This window comes from Heloderma suspectum, chromosome 6 (genome assembly GCF_057233095.1).
Source record: "Heloderma suspectum isolate Gila_16-S chromosome 6, 16-S_ref, whole genome shotgun sequence".
Taxonomy (NCBI): Eukaryota; Metazoa; Chordata; class Lepidosauria; order Squamata; family Helodermatidae; genus Heloderma; species Heloderma suspectum.
The window spans coordinates 55,174,634-55,192,126 of NC_139463.1; the positions used below are offsets into that span (position 1 = coordinate 55,174,634).

General features: G+C 47.0%; 1 protein-coding gene across 2 annotated transcripts in view; it reads right to left on the reverse strand.

The window, feature by feature from the left end:
• The window catches only part of ODAD4 (outer dynein arm docking complex subunit 4), a 29,829-nt gene extending 18,068 nt beyond the window's left edge, over window positions 1-11,761 (reverse strand). The window contains exons 1-6 of one of the 2 annotated variants that reach the window (XM_084804399.1): window positions 11,566-11,761; window positions 11,031-11,162; window positions 10,428-10,581; window positions 6,395-6,456; window positions 4,679-4,841; window positions 634-858 (exon numbers count right to left, since the gene is read on the reverse strand). In XM_084804399.1, coding sequence (XP_084660525.1) covers window positions 634-858; window positions 4,679-4,841; window positions 6,395-6,456; window positions 10,428-10,581; window positions 11,031-11,162; window positions 11,566-11,679 — 850 coding nt within the window. In that variant the 5' untranslated portion in view covers window positions 11,680-11,761. Of the gene's footprint in view, window positions 1-633; window positions 859-4,678; window positions 4,842-6,394; window positions 6,457-10,427; window positions 10,582-10,726; window positions 10,797-11,030; window positions 11,163-11,565 lie in introns of those variants that run through there. The other variant, XM_084804400.1, reaches the window with a different exon arrangement.
• Window positions 11,762-17,493: the final 5,732 nt, after the last annotated feature.

Consider the following 17,493-nt stretch of genomic DNA (forward strand, 5'->3'; position numbering starts at 1 on the left):
CCACTACTGCCTTCCCTCTCGCCCCCACGCCCAAGACATCAAGTAGCATTTGAGGTGCCAAGGCTCAAACAAGTCACACTTTTGGACTTCGGGGCCTGCTGCATGTGTGTTCCAAAGCAAGGTTCTCTCACACCAGCCTGCAAGTATAGAGAGGAACTGAAGTACCAAAGCCGGCTCTCCTTTCAAGTGATGAAAGTGATCTGACTGCATGGGCCTCACAAGAGAATACAGTGTGCTCCTGCCTGGGGAGCAGGGCATAGAACCAACATGAGGTTGTGATGGTGTTCTGTATTTGAGTAGCTCCCTGTGGAGTAAGAGAAACACCATCCAGAGAATCTGCTAGCACATACTGGGGACTTGTCCTTTTTAGCAAGGAAGACCTATGCATATGTGAAAATGTCCCTCTTTACATGTCCAAGGATCAAGCCCAGAGTACACATGCCAGCTCAAGCCCTTAAGCCTATATATCACTGCACAATATAAGGGCTTTGGAGGGTGCACTGTCTTGCTCAGAACATTCCCTATTCTGCCTATAATGCAGCAGTTCTATCTTTGATGGAGCAAATAAATCACCCTCTACTAAAGCGCTAGTTGTCCCTTCCCATGAGCAGACTTTTCACCTGAGTCACCTACACATATCAATGTCTTCCATGCTCTTCAGGATGTATCTGGCCACCTCAGAGGGCTTCCGCTTTTGATCTCGGGTCCATCTCTTCAGCATGAGCTTGCGATCTCTGATCCGGGCATAAATAGGTTTCTGCTGCTGCCAGAAATCTGTGCGGGTGTCCAGATAGGAAAGTCCTTCCTGGATCAGGTCTCCAACAGTTACTCCTTGCTTTGTAGTGCTTTTGATCAAGTCTGAAGGGAGGCCAGAGGCAGAAATTCACAGGGAGAGAGAAAAAGCAAGTGTGAGCCCACATCGTTCACATATATATGGTTAGTTTATGGTATATATCTCGTTAATTATGTATCCTCTCTTTATTGGAACACAGAGATACGGCCTTTCTTCCCCACTTTAGGTGGACATCCCATTTTCAGAGTTGCAATGCTTGTGATTTGTCACTGCGTGCTAGCTAACAGTGCTACTTTTGTTTCAGAATTTATACGCCAATCTTCAGCTACAAAGCTCCCAGAGCAGCAAACAATATTACAATACTATTAAAGTTGGGCATAAAACAATCAAACACAAAACAGCTGAACAGCAGAAACAATGAATAATATGTAAAACCAGTGGCAGCAGGGAAAACAAACAATGAAAATTAGCTAATTGATATGCTGAAAGACCTGGGCAAATAAAAAGGTCTTTGCTGTATGCCAAAAAGACATGAAGCTTGCTGCCAGGCAAGTCTCTCTGTGAAAGGAATTCCAGATATGGAACACCACAGCCAAAATGTCCTGTCTCTGGCTGCTACCTGCCTAACCTCTGGAGGCGGGGTCACACAGAGAAGGGACTCCAATGCTGCTAGATGACTAACTGGGATGGCTTTAAGGAACGTATCTTACCAATGAACACCTGCACTGGTTGCCCTTCTACTTCCAGGCATAATTGTAAACACTGGTGCTTTCCCTTTTGCTTGGGACCTGGGTATCTCAGGGACTTCCTCCTGCATGGATCTGCCTGTGCATTGAAAACCTTAACTACAGGTCACAATCAGAGGGCCTTTTCCAGATGCTACCATCAGAAGTTAGGCAGGTAGCAGCAATCAAGGGAAAAGGCCTTTTTGGCTGTGCTGTGCTGCCTTGTTTATGTAATGCTCTCTCCAAAGAAGTTTTCCTGGCACTGACTCTTATGCTTTTTCGGTGACTAGCAAATACCTTTTTATTTTCTCAGGCCATTTTTGTAATGCTAGCCAAAATTGATTTCATCTGTCGCTCTGTTTTTAAACTTGCCGTATTTATTATCTATTACTTCAATGTGGTTTGTTTTTATTGTTAGCTGCACTGATTGCTTTCATACTAAGGGCAGGGTATAATTTTAAAAATAATAAGTTCAGAGAGCAATCCTATGGCCACTAGACAGTGTCTAGACGGCCATAGGATTTTTAGGTTTCTGGGAAGCAAGCTCCCCACCTCTCCCCCACTGCCTCGTGGGCGGCACGGTTCTTCCCCGTCTCCACACTCATAACCTCAGTGTAGAGCAGGCAAAAGGGGGTGTCCCTGGGGGCGGGGAAGGGAGAAGACCACAGAAGCATCATTATGAGGCTTCCTATGCGCCATCGGGCCTCCTCTTCTTCAACATCCCCAGCTACACAGCCAAAATTGTAGGGTGGCCAGAGCACAGAGGAGAGGATCCCCTCTGTGCTCCACCCGCCCTGCATGGGATAATCGACCGCCTCTGAGTTCGGAGGTGGCCAACTATCCCGATAGGATTGTGCCCTAAATAAATTAAATCTAGCTTGGGATGCCCAACTGATATTGCATCTGTCACGGAGTTTAATAAAGGCAAAATAGGCAAGGTGATAACATTTCATAGGCTTCCTCCCAGCACCACGATGCTCCATCTCAGGGAAACCTCACTGAGCCACATGCTGATCACAACCCTTCGAATCTGTAAAAATCTACAGGCTTTCAGATTACCTAGAACATTTAATCAGGCAGAAGATAACAATGGTTCTGTACAAGTGGAAGGCCCTGACACCTCCACACAGCAACACAAGCTGGTCAGTAGAAGATTCATCTTACCTACTTTGTGTGAAAGCTTGGTAAACTCAGTTTCCAGTCGCATGTGCATAGGAAGCTGCCTTATGTTGAATCAAACCATTTGTCTATCTAACCTGGTACCATTTACTCTGACAGGCACTAATTCTCCAACAGTCTCAGGCAGAGGTCTTTCCTAGACCTGCTAGGATCTTTTTTAACTGGAAGTGGCAGGGATTGAACTTGGGATCTTCTGTGTGCAAAGCATGTACTCTAACACTGAACTATGGTTCCATCATAACTGACACATGGCCTTAAAATAGTGGGGAAAAACCACTGGAATAGAGATCTGACCTGTCGGGGTGGAAACTGAGCCCATAGAACCACAGAGCAGTTCTGATTCTGAAGAGGAACAGCAATCCGTGGGAGAGGAGCCCGCTCATCCCTCACAGGCACAGCAGCTGGCAAAGATTCCTCCTGCCAGCATTCCTGAGATAGATAGTGACTCTGGCAGTGAGAGAGTGCGGGAGGGGGCCTTGCTAGATGCTCGATGCAGACGCAGGGAGCGACGAGTGATGGAGGGTGCAGAAAGGAGGCGTAGCACCCATTTGGCGCGCAAGCAACGGTCGCGTCCCATGGACCCAAGGGAAAGAGGGGGGAACTCTCCCTAGCCCATAAGTTCAGGGTCTGCAACTGATTCTCCTTCAAATGGGGACCAACTGCCTAACCCGGAGCATAGGCTACTCTGCTGTTCATTGCTTAGTGGTGATTAGCATCTGAAAGAGTCATTAAGTTGTAAAAGGATTAAAGCCTTGAAAAAAATCCTTTCGTCTGTGCCTTGAGTTGGCTACTGGAATGTACTGAAAGAGGCCACTAGGGCGCTCCTGACATGACCCCAACAGCAATTCTATCACAATTTACCATAATTTGAGCTTTGGTACACAGTCTACAATTAGAATGGAATAGAAGTAGTTAAAGCTCAGAAACAAGCTTTGGGGTAGAAAAGATACTGGCTATGGAGAGAAATGTAATGTGAAGCCATGGTTGCTATTACATGAATGAACTTTGGGTCCATCCCTCCTCTGCTTGTGTGCCACAACTCCCTCCCTCGAATCCTGGTTTGAGATGAATCATACATTTGTCATTTGCCCGAGCAAGCAAAACCAGGATCAAACCTTCATTTGCTGGGGAACAGCAAACCACAGCTCCAGCTCAGATGAAATGGCAAACTACAGTTTGACTCAAACCAGGATCAGTATAACAGAATCAAGGTCATAGATAATAGAATCATAGGGTTGGAAGGGGCCTACAAGACCAGCGAATCCAACCACTGCTCAATGCAGGAAGCCTGATCCCCAGGCAGTCTCCCATCCAAGTTCTAACCAGGGCTGACCTTGCTTAGCTTCTGAGATCAGACAGGATCATGTGGAGAACATGTTTGCCTAGGGAATGTGAGTGGAGGACAGTGCATGCAAGCTCAAGGCTCCTTGCTGCCCACTGGTATTACAACAGAGCATCCTCATGTACGCCTCCCAGCATCACAATGCTCTACTGCAGGAAACCCCACAGAATCCATATGGTGCTCACAGCCCTACGAGCGGCCGTTTTCACATTCTTTATCTTTAAATCCCCTTCAAAACCCTTTTCCTAAGCAAACTCTATGCAATGCAGAATACTGGGAGAGGGGCATGTTAGGGTAGCATACACATGCAGCTTCCCGTGGGGCACTGGTTAGGCCTTTTGAGCTTTTCCATCATCCCTCATGAACGGAGTGTGTGCACAGCCCGTGACACATTCCTGCGGTGCACATTGCAGGAGAAGAGCGATACAGCAAGCAACCTATCTTTCAAGGAAGTTTGCTTGCCATTATTGATCTCATTAAGGAATCACAAGAACACAGTTTGAAAGTCACCATCTTAGGAAATCCCTCAGAAATCTTGCATTCCTGCAAACCCACAGTCAGCTTCACACGGGGTTGCAATTGGTTGACAATCTGATGAGATCGGCCGATTTGAGGATCTCAGACCCAGCATTGGCCAACCTTCATCCTTGAGCAATTTCTCCAGAAAAGCCTTGTCCACATAGAGCTCCCCTAGCAGCTGGCGTTCTGTCTTCTCATTCCTCACAGGCTCCTGTTGTTTACTTAGGTACTTCGCATTCGTTTTGGGAAACTTGACCTGAAGCTTCTGTTTTGCTCTTTTACTCTGTCACCAAAGGAAAAAATATATATATATATATTTTTAACAAGGACAAAGACTTTTGATTTCTGCTTTCTGCTTTGAGGGACAAAAACTAGCCTGGCAGGTAGAAAAGCTGCAAATCAGACTACAGGCAAGGCTCTGCTGATATATGACCACAGAATAAAAACAGCACAGTTGATTACAGCAGAACATTTAGAATCCTGAAAATTTCAGAATGACAGAAAGGGGAAAAAATATTTCCAGTTCTCACTGTGTAGAAAAAATAGTTTCAACAGTGGGAAAAATAAAGTTGCAATGAAAGTTTACTCAATTTCAAATTCATGCCTATCTGAAACTTCAGAACTTCACCCCTAGAATTAATTACAGCAAGAGCAACTGAAAAACATTAAGAGAGCTCTCTCTGACAACAGGAAGGAAGTGTCCATATGTTCTTTAAGTGGTAACGTTTGGCCTCTAAAAGTAGGCACATTTGTATTTTGAGTTTCAAAACCTTTGGGTTGGATCCAGATTCAGGCACATGCAACTGGGCTGGTGGAAGTGGAATTTCCTGCCACCTTCTCCCCATAGCAATCCCTCCAGCCCCCTGAAAATGCTTCACAGAGGGTCAAAGGATCCTGCTGAATGGGGTGAGGTGTGGTGTGAGAGGGAGGGGGGATTCCCAAAAACTGGGCAAGAGACTCTGACTGGGTTTGGATGATCAAATAGGGAGAAGAAGCCATTGTGGCTTCTCTCCCTGCCCTCACGCGTGATCGCCATTTGCGTAATTCCCTGAGATGCAATGCAGGTTGGCGTGTTGTCTGAACCCACTGCGTTGGCACAGCAGTGGTGACTTCGTACCCATCCTACAACCCACAGCTTACAGTAGGGGCTCTACGGTGGATATGAAGCCACCCCCACCATGCGCCAGGTTCAGTTGACACATCAACCCACACTGCATCGTGGGGAATTATGCAAATAGTGGCCACACGACTGGCACGTGTGGGGGGGAGAAGCCACGATGGCTTCTTTTACCTACGTAATTTCCGAACACCCCCACATTCTGTGGTCTTCTATGGATGGAAGGGCTCCACTCACAGAAAGTCCTGGATCCAGCCCTTTGTGTCTGGGGAGGGGATCTGGCCCCAACACCAATTTTATTACCACAATTTGAGCTTTGATGCACTCACACTCTCCAAAGCTGAAATCTGCATCCCAAACTGAACAAACTCAAATATAAGAGCCATCCCCTCTTTATTTTAATTATGCTTTTCATTTCCTACCCCCCACCCACACACACACTGTCTACAAATGGAATGGGGTGGAAGCAGTTAAGGCCTAGATACAAACTTTGGGGGAGCAAGGATATTGACTATGCGGAGAGAGATGCTTTTCTATTAGTTGTCTCTGCCTGCTCCCCACACTGCGGTGCAAGAGAAAGACCAAAGAACTGCAAGCCCTGCCATCCTCACCCCCCAACTTTTTTCCATTCCTTGGATTGCTTGGATCCCTTACCATAGTTTCTATTCCCTTTAAGGAAGGTTGGATACCCACTTTGGAAAAAGCTGGTGAGACCATACCTCTGCCTGGCGACTCAGAAAGCAGAGGTCCCCTCTATTCTCCAATTTCACAGAAGAAGGGCCTACAAACAGAGAAGGTAAGAACATAAGAACAGCCCTTCTGGATCAGACCAAGGGTCCATCTAGTCCAGCATTCTGTTCACACAGTGGCCAACCAGTTGTGAACCAGGAACCCATAAGCAGGACATGAGTAAAACAGCACCCTCCCACCCATGTTCCCCACCAACTGGTGTACATAGGCTCACTCCCTCTGATACTGGAGGTAGCATATAGCCATCAAGACTAGTAGCCATTGATAGCTTTATCCTTCATGCATTTGTCCAATCCCCCTTTAAAGCCATCCAAAGTGATGACCAACCAATAAAGGACTTACTTTTGCGGAAGCCATGTTGATTCTTTTTCAGCAGGGCTTGTCCTTCTATATGCTTACTCATTTTATCTTTAATAATGTTTTCAACCAATTTACCTGGAACAGATGTTAAGCTAACTCGCCTGTAATGTCCCCAATCCCCCCTGGATCCTTTTTCATTGGTGTTAGTTACATTGGCCATTCTCCAGTCCTCTAGTACAGAGGCTGATTCTAGGGACATGTCACATATTTTTGTTAGAAGATCAGTAATTTCATACTTGAGTTCTTTTAAAACTCTAGGATGGATACCATCTGGGCCCAATGATTTATGACCTTTCACTTTGTCAATACAGTTGAGAACTTCATTTTTTGTCATCACTATTTGCCTCAGTTCCTCATATTATTATTATTATTATTATTAAATTTATGAATCGCCCATCTGGCTGGTCACTCAGCCACTCTGGGCGATGTACAATATATAATAAAACAGTTTAAAACAATAAAATTCTACAATAAAAACGTTTTCTAAAATACCCTAACCCACCACAAATGCCTGCCTGAACAACCATGTTTTTAATGCATGGCGGAAGCTCATTAAAGAGGGGGCATGGCAGAGTTCCCTAGGGAGGGAGTTCCACAGAGTGGGGGCCACCACAGAAAAGGCCCTCTCCCTCGTCCCCACCAGTCTAGCTGTCCTGGCTGATGGGACAGAGAGAAGGCCATCCAAGGTTGATCTTGTTAAGCGGCCTGTCTGGTGTTGCTGGAGGCGCTCCTTAAGATAGGCTGGGCTGGAACCATATAGGGTTTTAAAGGTCAAAACCAACACCTTGAATTTGGCCTGGAAAACAACTGGTAACCAGTGCAACTCCTTCAGCACCGGAGTGATGTGATCATGCTGGCGGCTGCCTTTAATCAGGCGAACCGCCGCGTTCTATACCAGCTGCAGCTTCCAAACCGTCTTCAAGAGTAACCCCACATAGAGCACATTACAGTAGTCTAAATGAGAGGAGACCAGGGCATGTACTACCGATGGGAGCAGATGGTCGGGAAGGAAGGGGCGCAGCCGCCGTATCAGATGGAGTTGATACAGCGCTGTCCGGCTCACAGCTGACACCTGAGCCTCCATGGACAGCTGGGAGTCCAAAATTTCTGAAAATATCAGTTCAGGAGCTCCTCTACAATCTCCTTATTCTCCTTTAATACTCCTTTAACTTCATTGTCATCCAGTGTTCTAACTACCTGCTTAGCTGCTTTCCTGCTTCTGATATATTTAAAGAATTCTTTATTGTTGGCCTTGATGTTGTTAGCAATATGCTCCTCAAAATGCTTTTTTGCAGCTCTTATTGTGTGCTATCATTTCCTCTGTGAAAGCTTGTGCTCCCTTTTGTTTATCCCATTTGGGCAAGACTTCCATTTTCTGAAGGAAGCCTTCTTTTCTCCAATAGCTTCCTTGACCCTGCTCATTAACCATGCTGGTGACCTCTTGGTCTTAGTGCTACCTTTCCTAACCTGTGGTATACACTCTAGCTGAGCTTCTATCACTGTGGTTTCTAAAACCTCCAAGCATTTTGAAGGGATTTAACCCTCTTGATTGCCCCTTTCAACTTCCTTTTTACCAATTCCCTCATTTTAGTTAAGTTTTCTCTTTTGAAATCAACTGTGACTGTGTTGGACTTCCTTGGCAATTTTCCATTTCAAAGGTACTGGACAAGAGATCAGGAAGGCCCTACAAAGCACCTTCTGCAAACAGCAGCAGGCTGCAAACAGCAGCAGGCAGTCCTTTTGAAGAAAGCATGTCAGCTTCATAAGGGAAGGGATTCCAACCCCCAATCATTTTATTTGCCCCCTTTCTGTACCTCTCCAGATTTGATAATTTTCTTGAAATGGCATGGACCCGAACTCCACAAAGTATTCCAAGTGTAGACTAACTACAGCTTTATTTTCAACTTCTTCCTAATAATGACTAACAGTGAATTTGCCTTTTACACTCCTGTAGCATGTTCACCTTTTTAAATAGAAGACAGAGTCTGAGCCTCTTTTAGAAAGGAGTTTGACATGACCAGGGTGTCAGGTTTCCTGATCCCCCCAGCACACACGCTCAGGCAATCTGACACTGGACACCCAAATCAGTGAGATTTCTTTATTGCAGGGAATCCTACGGCAAAAGCTTAATGGTTACACTCTTCAGAAATCATATAGCTAATGGTCAGTAGCTATGTAATTCCAGAACAGACCAAAGCTAAACACTACTACCATGACTGAGATCCTCATCAATGTGGTTTCTCCGTTGCCATCTCCATGGTTCTGAACACAAGGGAAGGGACCCTGGATTCCTGGGTAGACAATCCTTTCATGGGGTTCCAACCCTGGACATGGAAAGGGAATGATGCCTGGAATGAACTCATCAGGCAATCAAAGGATAACTTCCTGAAAGGCCTAAACAAACCACACCCATAGAGAGTCCAACTTTGAATCTTTTGTTGATAACTCCAGGCTACATGGTCAAGGCCCATCAAGATCAAGGGAAGGGCATACCCACACACATTAAGAGTTCCAGGCCGCCACTTTCGCATTGGCAACTCCATGCTGCATGAGTTCTGGCAGAGGGAAGTCCAGAAGTTGTAGATCAAACCCAGCCTGCCATACACTGAGCTGACTACAAACACAGACACACAATCCACAGCAACGAGAGTTTAAGTCTATGAAAAGCCTCACAGTACTTTTCATGGCAAGTCCTTAACAATCCAAAGTTCCAGTCTATGTGCAGAGTGTCTCCAAAAGCCCAGACGATGATGGATCCAAACAGAGAAGATGTCGGGCAATGAAGACAAGATGTTCCTAGCAAAGGCTCTTCACCTTTGCATCAACTTAAAAGGGAAGGCATGACTGCAGGACACCCCCTCCAGATCCCTTGACAGACAAGGGGTCAAGTTTAGCCTTTCAGCAAGGCCCCTGTCTAAACAAGGCATCATTGCTCAGCCCTCCAGCAGTGACACTTCAACCTGGGCAACCCTTCTGCAAACCCCACCCCAACTCCGTCAGGCTCTCACAGACAGCTTCCAGCCTCCCTGCCTGCCAAGGCCAGACCAGCAGGTGGACAGGGAGTTGGGTGACTCCCCCTGGCTCTGCTCTGAGAACACTGACAGAGATAAGCTCACACAGACTCTGACATTCCAGAAACCGAATAGGCCCAAGCCCTTCCAGGCTACTTCTAATCAAATCCTGGCTATAAGCTACAAGACCCACAGCAGTACTGAAGCTAGGCCCTGACACAGGGTTATCACTGAAAAGGCCCTGTTCCTCACCTTCTGTAATGCTGTCAACAGATAACAAAATACGGTGAAAAGTAAAGCCACCGCTTCCAAGACACAAAGGACTTTCTGCTGGATTGCTCATATGTTTAATTCAGAGTTTATTTTACTATCTGCTTCACTGGTAAAATTCAATCCAAATAAAGTTTAAAAGATACACAAAGGAATCCTCATTTTTATTTGTTGCTTTTGCAAAAGCAAAGACCAGACCTCCATCTCTTCTGTAAAGTCCTCACTCTGCACTACATGCTGCCTGCCTAGTTAAGGATGCATTCCTTTTGCTGATACTCTCTCTTTTATTCATTCATTTTTGGTCAACTTCAAGCCCAGATAAAATTAGACTGTACTCCCTAATAAAAACCACATGTCTTACTTCCAACAGAATTTTCGATCGCCTCCTGAGATTTCTGAATGCCCAGTCGGAATTTCTGCAACTCTGGGCGGAGTTTGTAACCTCGATGGTAAAAGACCAAGGCAAATTCAAAGTCCCCCATGGTGTACAAGGCTTCTGCTTTTTGGTACAGTCCCTGTAACAAAGAGGAAAAATAAGGGGCAGGCAGAAAACAATTGTAAGATCTATATACTGCCATCTTGTGTGTGTCAGTAAGCAGCACGTGCCAACCCCAAGACTTTCACAGAGGAGCTTGCTTGCTCCAGTTTCTGATAATTTACCAGATGTGGTCAACTCGAAGAAGAGTCTGAGTGCTGGGGAAGATGGTGGATGCTTCAAGTGTCCTTTTCCCTCTCCATCCCCACCTTTACACCTCCAATCCAGCTGTCCCTTTGACAGCTTTAATCTGGTTTGCTTGCAACAGGATTTTCTAACCTGGCCACCAGCTGCCTTTCTCTCCTTCTGGGTTGAGAAAGGAGGAGAGAAAAATCCGTAATTCCTCTGCACCATCAACCCAGATACCCTGCAATAAATTTAGGGAGTTCGCACTTGGGTTGGGAGCAGCCCCTCTTTCTGATTGCTCACCTTGGTAAACTCCTTATCAGATACCAGGGAGGCTTCCGCATCCTTCAGGGCATTTTCTGTATCTCCAAGTCTCAGGTAACATTTTGACCGGGCAACGAGGCAGTTCCTGTCGCCTGGCTGGAGCTGCAAGGCCTAACGCACAAAAACACGGTGTCCGATTCCAATGGGATGAAGACTACCAGGGCTTCCTGACCTGGATTCCTGCATCGGGCAGGGGGCTGGGCTCGATGGTCTTGTAGGCCCCTTCCAACCCTACTGTTCTATGATTCTGAAGCCTCCTCCTGCCCGTGGAACTAGCGGCCTCTGCGTGGGCCCATCACTGCCCCACCGCGACCCACCGCCAGAGCCCTTCCGGGCCGGGAAGAGCGCCTTCTCCTCGCGCAGGGCCTCGCCTCGAGCCCCCACCCCCGCGCCCCCCAGCGCGGCACCCGCGCCCCGCGCCTGCCCCTCCTCTCCTTCCACAGGGCGCCCGCTTCGCAGCCTGCCTCGCTCCAGCCCCCGCCCGCGCCCCGCCGCACGCAGGGCGCAGCCTCACGTAGGTGTAGCAGGACAGCGCTTTGGCCAGCTCCCCGCGCCGGCTGAGCATCGTCCCCTCCGCCATGAGGCTGGGGAAGGTGCCCCGCAAGGCCTCGCCCTCCGAGTCCCCCATCGCCGCGCCGGGCCGGAGAGGACGCAACGCCGTTGCCAGGCGACCGCAGCACTTCCGGGGCCCTCGCGGGAAGGCGGAGAGTTCGCCCAGCCGGACGCTGGGGGGCGGTGCTCCAGCGCGCTGCCTGCCGATTGGTGGGCTTGGCGCCGCCGCCTCCCCCGCGCCCGGCGCAGCCAAATGTTAACCCTTCGCTGTCTCCGCGCGTCCGCTTCCGCAACTGAGCGCCGCAGAGGGGCGACCAAGGATTTCCGAGCTGGCCGACGCGGGCCCTCGTGGGGTGGGGTGGGGTGCGGGGGCGGCAAATCTACTGTCAAGTCCGCACTACTTGGCATTTATATAGCGCTTTTAGTGCTCAAAGCGCGTCACGTTGGGTTTGTAGTCCTTACAACTGCGTAGTGAAAGCAATGGTCTTCCCCGTAGTAACCTATGGCTGCGAGGGCTGGACCATGAGGAAGGCTGAGCGGAGGAAGATAGATGCGTTTGAACTGTGGTGCTGGAGGAAGATTCTGAGAGTGCCTTGGCCTGCAAGAAGATCCAACCAGTCCATACTCCAGGAAATAAAGCCAGACCGCTCCCTTGAGGGAAGGACATTAAAGGCAAAACTGAAGTACTCTGCCCACATCATGAGAAGACAGGATACCCTGGAGAAGATGCTGATGCTAGGGAAAGTGGAAGGCAAGAGGAAGAGGGGCCGACCAAGGGCAAGATGGATGGATGATATTCTGGAGGTGACGGACTCGACCTTGGGGGAGCTGGGGGTGGCGACGGCGACAGGAAGCGCCGGCGTGGGCTGGTCCATAAAGTCACGAAGAGCCGGAAGCAGCTGACCGAATAAACAACAACAACCGCCCAGAGAGCTTTGGCGATGGAGCGGTATAGAAATATCCTTAATAATACTAAAACAAGGGGCAGTGCTAGAAGTGGGCATGGGGGCAAGTGCCCCCCCAAACAAGCTGTTTGCCCCTCCACTTGCTCCCCCCCCACCCCCCCGTGCTGGACTCTGTCATTATTTGAAGGCAGGTTTCACATATACAAATGCACTCATATATGATGGGTCACGAAGAGTCGGACACGACTGAACGACTGAACAACAACAACAAAAGCTCTTCTACAGTTCAGATATAGCTCTTGAGCCAACAAAGGCTATGCATTTTGCAGCTACTCACACTGAGCTTTTATCCTGCTATTGAGATTGCTCACTCACAGAAGTTAGCTGGGCCTTTTCCTGATGTCATCGTTAACATTCAGGGCACATCCAGAGGTATTTCCTGCTTATTTCGTCTCAAAAAGATCCCGAACTCATGAACCATTTTTTAAAGTTGGAATGTAATGCGATTGAAACAGCCACTAGATGGCGCCATTTCATTGTGTTCTATGGAACCTTGAAAATTAAAAGCTTCCTCAGCAACCAGATGGGTGCTGTCTGGGAGCCCCGGATAATGCGGAAAGCCTCCAGAACCGGAGGACTTGGGAGGGGGAGGGCGTCTTTAGTGTAAAGGCAGCCATACTCTGCAAGATGCCAACAGACCAGTGGCAATCCACTGAGGGGAAAGGGGGAACATCTGACATTGCTGGGGCAGCAGGGGGCGGGCTAAAGCCCCAGTTGTTTTTGCTTGTCCCCCCCCCCCCCGGTCAGTCAGACTGGGAATTTCTTTGTTATACAGTCACAACCCCACCTCCAATCACCTGAGACTGGGATAATTCCTTTAATCCCAATTTCTCAATCTCTGTTGCCTTTACATTGTAATCCTCCTATTACTCAGAATTAGGAAAGTGTGCATGGAATTGCAGCCTTGGAGTTATGCTGAACGTTATCTGGAGGGAGACACAGCCTAATCATATATATAAGCAAGAAACAAAGCTGATTTTTGGTTGTATTTGTCTTAGCAGAGCTTGGCTTGGGAGATGTGAATGTGAGTATGGGAGGGGGCATAAAGAGCTCCTCCAAAGAAGGGCAACGCCAAAGAGTGTTCAAACTACCGCACAATTGTGCTCATTTCACATGCCAGCAAGGTTATCCTCAAAATCCTACAAGCTAGGCTTCAGCAGTATGCGAACCGAGAACTACCGGAAGTACAAGCGGGGTTTCGAAGAGGCAGAGGAACTAGAGATCAAATCGCCAACATTTGCTGCATCATGGAGAAAGCAAGAGAATTCCAGAAAAACGTATATTTCTGCTTCAGTGACTACGCTAAAGCCTTTGATTGTGTGGATCACAACAAACTGTGGCAAATTCTGAAAGAGATGGGGGTACCAGACCACCTTACCTGTCTCCTGAGAAACCTGTACGAGGGTCAAGAAGCAACAGTAAGAACCAGACATGGAACAACCGAGTGGTTCCAAATTGGGAAAGGAGTACGACAAGGCTGCATATTGTCGCCCTGCTTATTTAACTTATATGCAGAGTACATCATGAGAAACGCCGGGTTGGATGAATCACAGGTCGGAATTAAGATTGCCGGGAGAATTATCAACAACCTCCGATATGCAGACGATACCACCCTAATGGCAGAAAGCGAAGAGGATCTCAAGAGCCTCTTGTTGAGGGTGAAAGAGGAGAGTGCAAAAGCTGGTTTGAAACTCAACATTAAAAAAAGAAGATCATGGCATCTGGCCCCATCACTTCCTGGCATATGGAAGGGGAAGAAATGGAAGCAGTGACAGATTTTACTTTCTTGGGCTCCAAGATCACCGCAGACGGTGACTGTAGCCATGAAATTAAAAGACGCTTGCTCCTTGGGAGGAAAGCTATGGCCAACCTAGACAGCATAGTAAGAAGCAGAGACATCACCTTGCCAACAAAGGTCCGTCTAATCAAAGCTATGGTTTTCCCAGTAGTAATGTATGGCTGTGAGAGCTGGACTATAAGGAAGGCTGAGCGCCGAAGAACTGATGCTTTCGAACTGTGGTGCTGGAGAAGACTCTTACGAGTCCCCTGGACTGCAAGGAGGTCAAACCAGTCCATCCTAAAGGAAATCAACCCTGAGTGCTCATTGGAAGGACAGATACTGAAGCTGAAGCTGAAATATTTTGGCCACCTAATGCGAAGAGAAAACTCCCTGGAAAAGACCCTGATGCTGGGAAAGACTGAAGGCAAAAGGAGAAGGGGACGACAGAGGATGAGATGGCTAGATAGCATCACCGGTGCAATGCATATGGACTTGAGCACACTCCGGGAGAGAGCGCAGGACAGGAAGGCCTGGAGTGCTATGGTCCATGGGGTCACGAAGAGTTGGACACGACTGAACGACTGAACAACAACAACATAAAGAGCTCCTCCTGTGGTTGAAAATTTTCCACTACATCACAAGGCCAGCCCCGTACAGAAGGAGTGTGGAATTCAGTGTCTTTTAAAGTTGTGAGACCCTGAAAACCAAATGCTGTGTAAGCAGGCAGGCCTACATGACTCTTTGGTCACCTACATTTAAGACAATCGCCCAAATCCCCCTGGCTATCTTGCTCACCTGGACCTTCAAAAGCCAGAATCTTCCCTTAATGTCTGCCACCTAAAAATCCATTTTCCAACATCCATGAGCAATATTGGAAGAAACTCTTGTTTGCTTTGATTACTAAATCCTAAGAGAAGAGGGATAAAAAACAGCAACCCAAATTCATAGCACACAGAGAGGGAGAGAAGGAAAAAGGAAGTAGCTCAACCAAGCTTCCCTTTGTTCATAAGTCAGCAGATACAGTAAATCTTTGCATTATCTTCTGTTTTCCTTCTAAGTAGTCCATACTTTGCAGTATTCTGTTTTTCTCGCTGTTTGCTAATATTCCATCCCATTCCAAACCCCAAAAGCCCTTGCCTTTGGGAGGGCAGCCCTTTGCCTGTTGCTCTTTTACTCCTCTCCATCCACTTTCTTCCCAAACCCCTGCATTTGCTCTAACCCCTCCCCCCAAAGGGTCTGTTTCTCCCCCGTTCAAGTTATCCCAAGCTGAAACTTCTTTCTACCCCTTTCTCCACGATCAGCTACACACACCTTGCTAGGAGTTAAAACTTCTCTTTGAGGTGCTGCACTTTTATTCAAACCTATTTTGAACACACACACCCCTTACTAGAAATGAAAACTTCTCACTTGAACACACAAGATTTTCTATAAATCCCAGTGTACTTAGCTTCACTATTGACTGTAAATGCTTGAATATTTTTAACCTTCTCAGTGTTAAACTAGGATTCTGATTCCCCTGATTACTGATTTTAATTCATTTTAAATTTGTCTTTAATAAAACAACAACAACAAATGCTTTCAAAGCAAGCCAGGAAAATGCGTTCCTAAGCACCAGGAGTTCAACGTCAAAAAAATCCCTCGTGTACGTGTTTGGTTTACATGTATGTGATATGTACATCCATGTAAATTAAAGCATACTTCGTGACGCTGTCTTAGCACAGAATAGCCATATCCTGAAGGGAGTCCTTAATTTTTCTCGTTGACGTGTTTTGAGGTAGGGTTTAATGTGTGTGTTGAGTGTAGCTGTGTGTGCTGGGATTACAGTTGTGGAAGGCTCAATCTGGGCTGCAGTTTGGAACTTGGTCTCTAAAGTGGGATGTAGGGAACAAAAGAAGTGTCTCTGAGAACGTGCAAACTGTTTCTACCTCATCAGTAACCCACTGTAAGCATCATGAAGGGATTTCTCTGCTGTGGGGGGGGGATTTATTGAGGTGGTGGTGGTGGTGGTGGTGGTGCTGTAAAGGGCTCATGGCCCTCTCTTGGGAGTGTAAAAGACGGTTATAGAGGTGTGCGTCTCCAGAATGACCCAGGGGTGCCACTGGTTTGAAATTGTATAATTAGGCCTCTAACAAAAGAGGTGGGGGTCAATGCACTTTGACTGAAAGCTGTTCTTAGTGACTCACCGGAGTACACACCCAGGCCATATCTGGTTTTTAGGTTTTAGGGGAAATCTTTTTCTCTACTACCTTATGGACTAGAAAGCACGTTTTCAATTATGAATGCCCGAACTGTGATCAAATGTGCTTGGTTCTATATATATGCATTACATGCTCTGTGATCCAACTTTGCTGACCTCTTGGCTGTCTGTGCCTTCTCCCTTTGCAACTTAACTTTTCATTGAAAAGAATGAGTGTGAATAATTAAAACTAATCTGTTTAAGGAAACTGTGTCACCAAAAGGTAATCCAATTGCTGCTTGCTAATGTGGTGGCTTAGTGGTTAAGATGCTGAACTGCAGACCGGAAGGTTGGCAGGACAGCAGTTCGAGACCCAAGTGCTGCATGACGGAGTGAGCTCCCGTCTTCAGTCCCAGCTTCTGCCAACCTAGCAGTTCGAAAGCAAGAAATTGCAAGTAGATAAATAGGTACCACTTCGGCGGGAAAGGTAACAGCGTTCCGTGCACCTCGGTGTTCAGTCATGCCGGCCACATGACCACGGAAGCGTCTTCGGACAGCGCTGGTTCTTCGGCTTAGAAATGGAGATGAACACCACACCCTAGAGTCGGACATGACTGGTTGGGGACACCTTTACCTTTTACCTTTAATGTTGCTTACTGCCTGCTTGCCTGCCTGAACTTAATTTATTATTTATGTACAAGTTGACTCATAGTAAAAAAAGAAAATAAAAGAAAAAGAGTCTAATGATAAATTAATATTTTTCAGAATTGAAATTAATTTCCCCTTCTGTGGTATGGGCACAAAGTAACGCTTTTCCCATTTATTTCAGAAAATAATATGTTTAGAATGGCACTTTTAGTATGAAAAATACCTTCTTCTTTTTTCAGATATCTTAACACATGGGACACAGCTTGCCCACCAAGAAATATACTTTGCCCCTTCTGTGCCCCCACCGTTTAATTTTTTCTG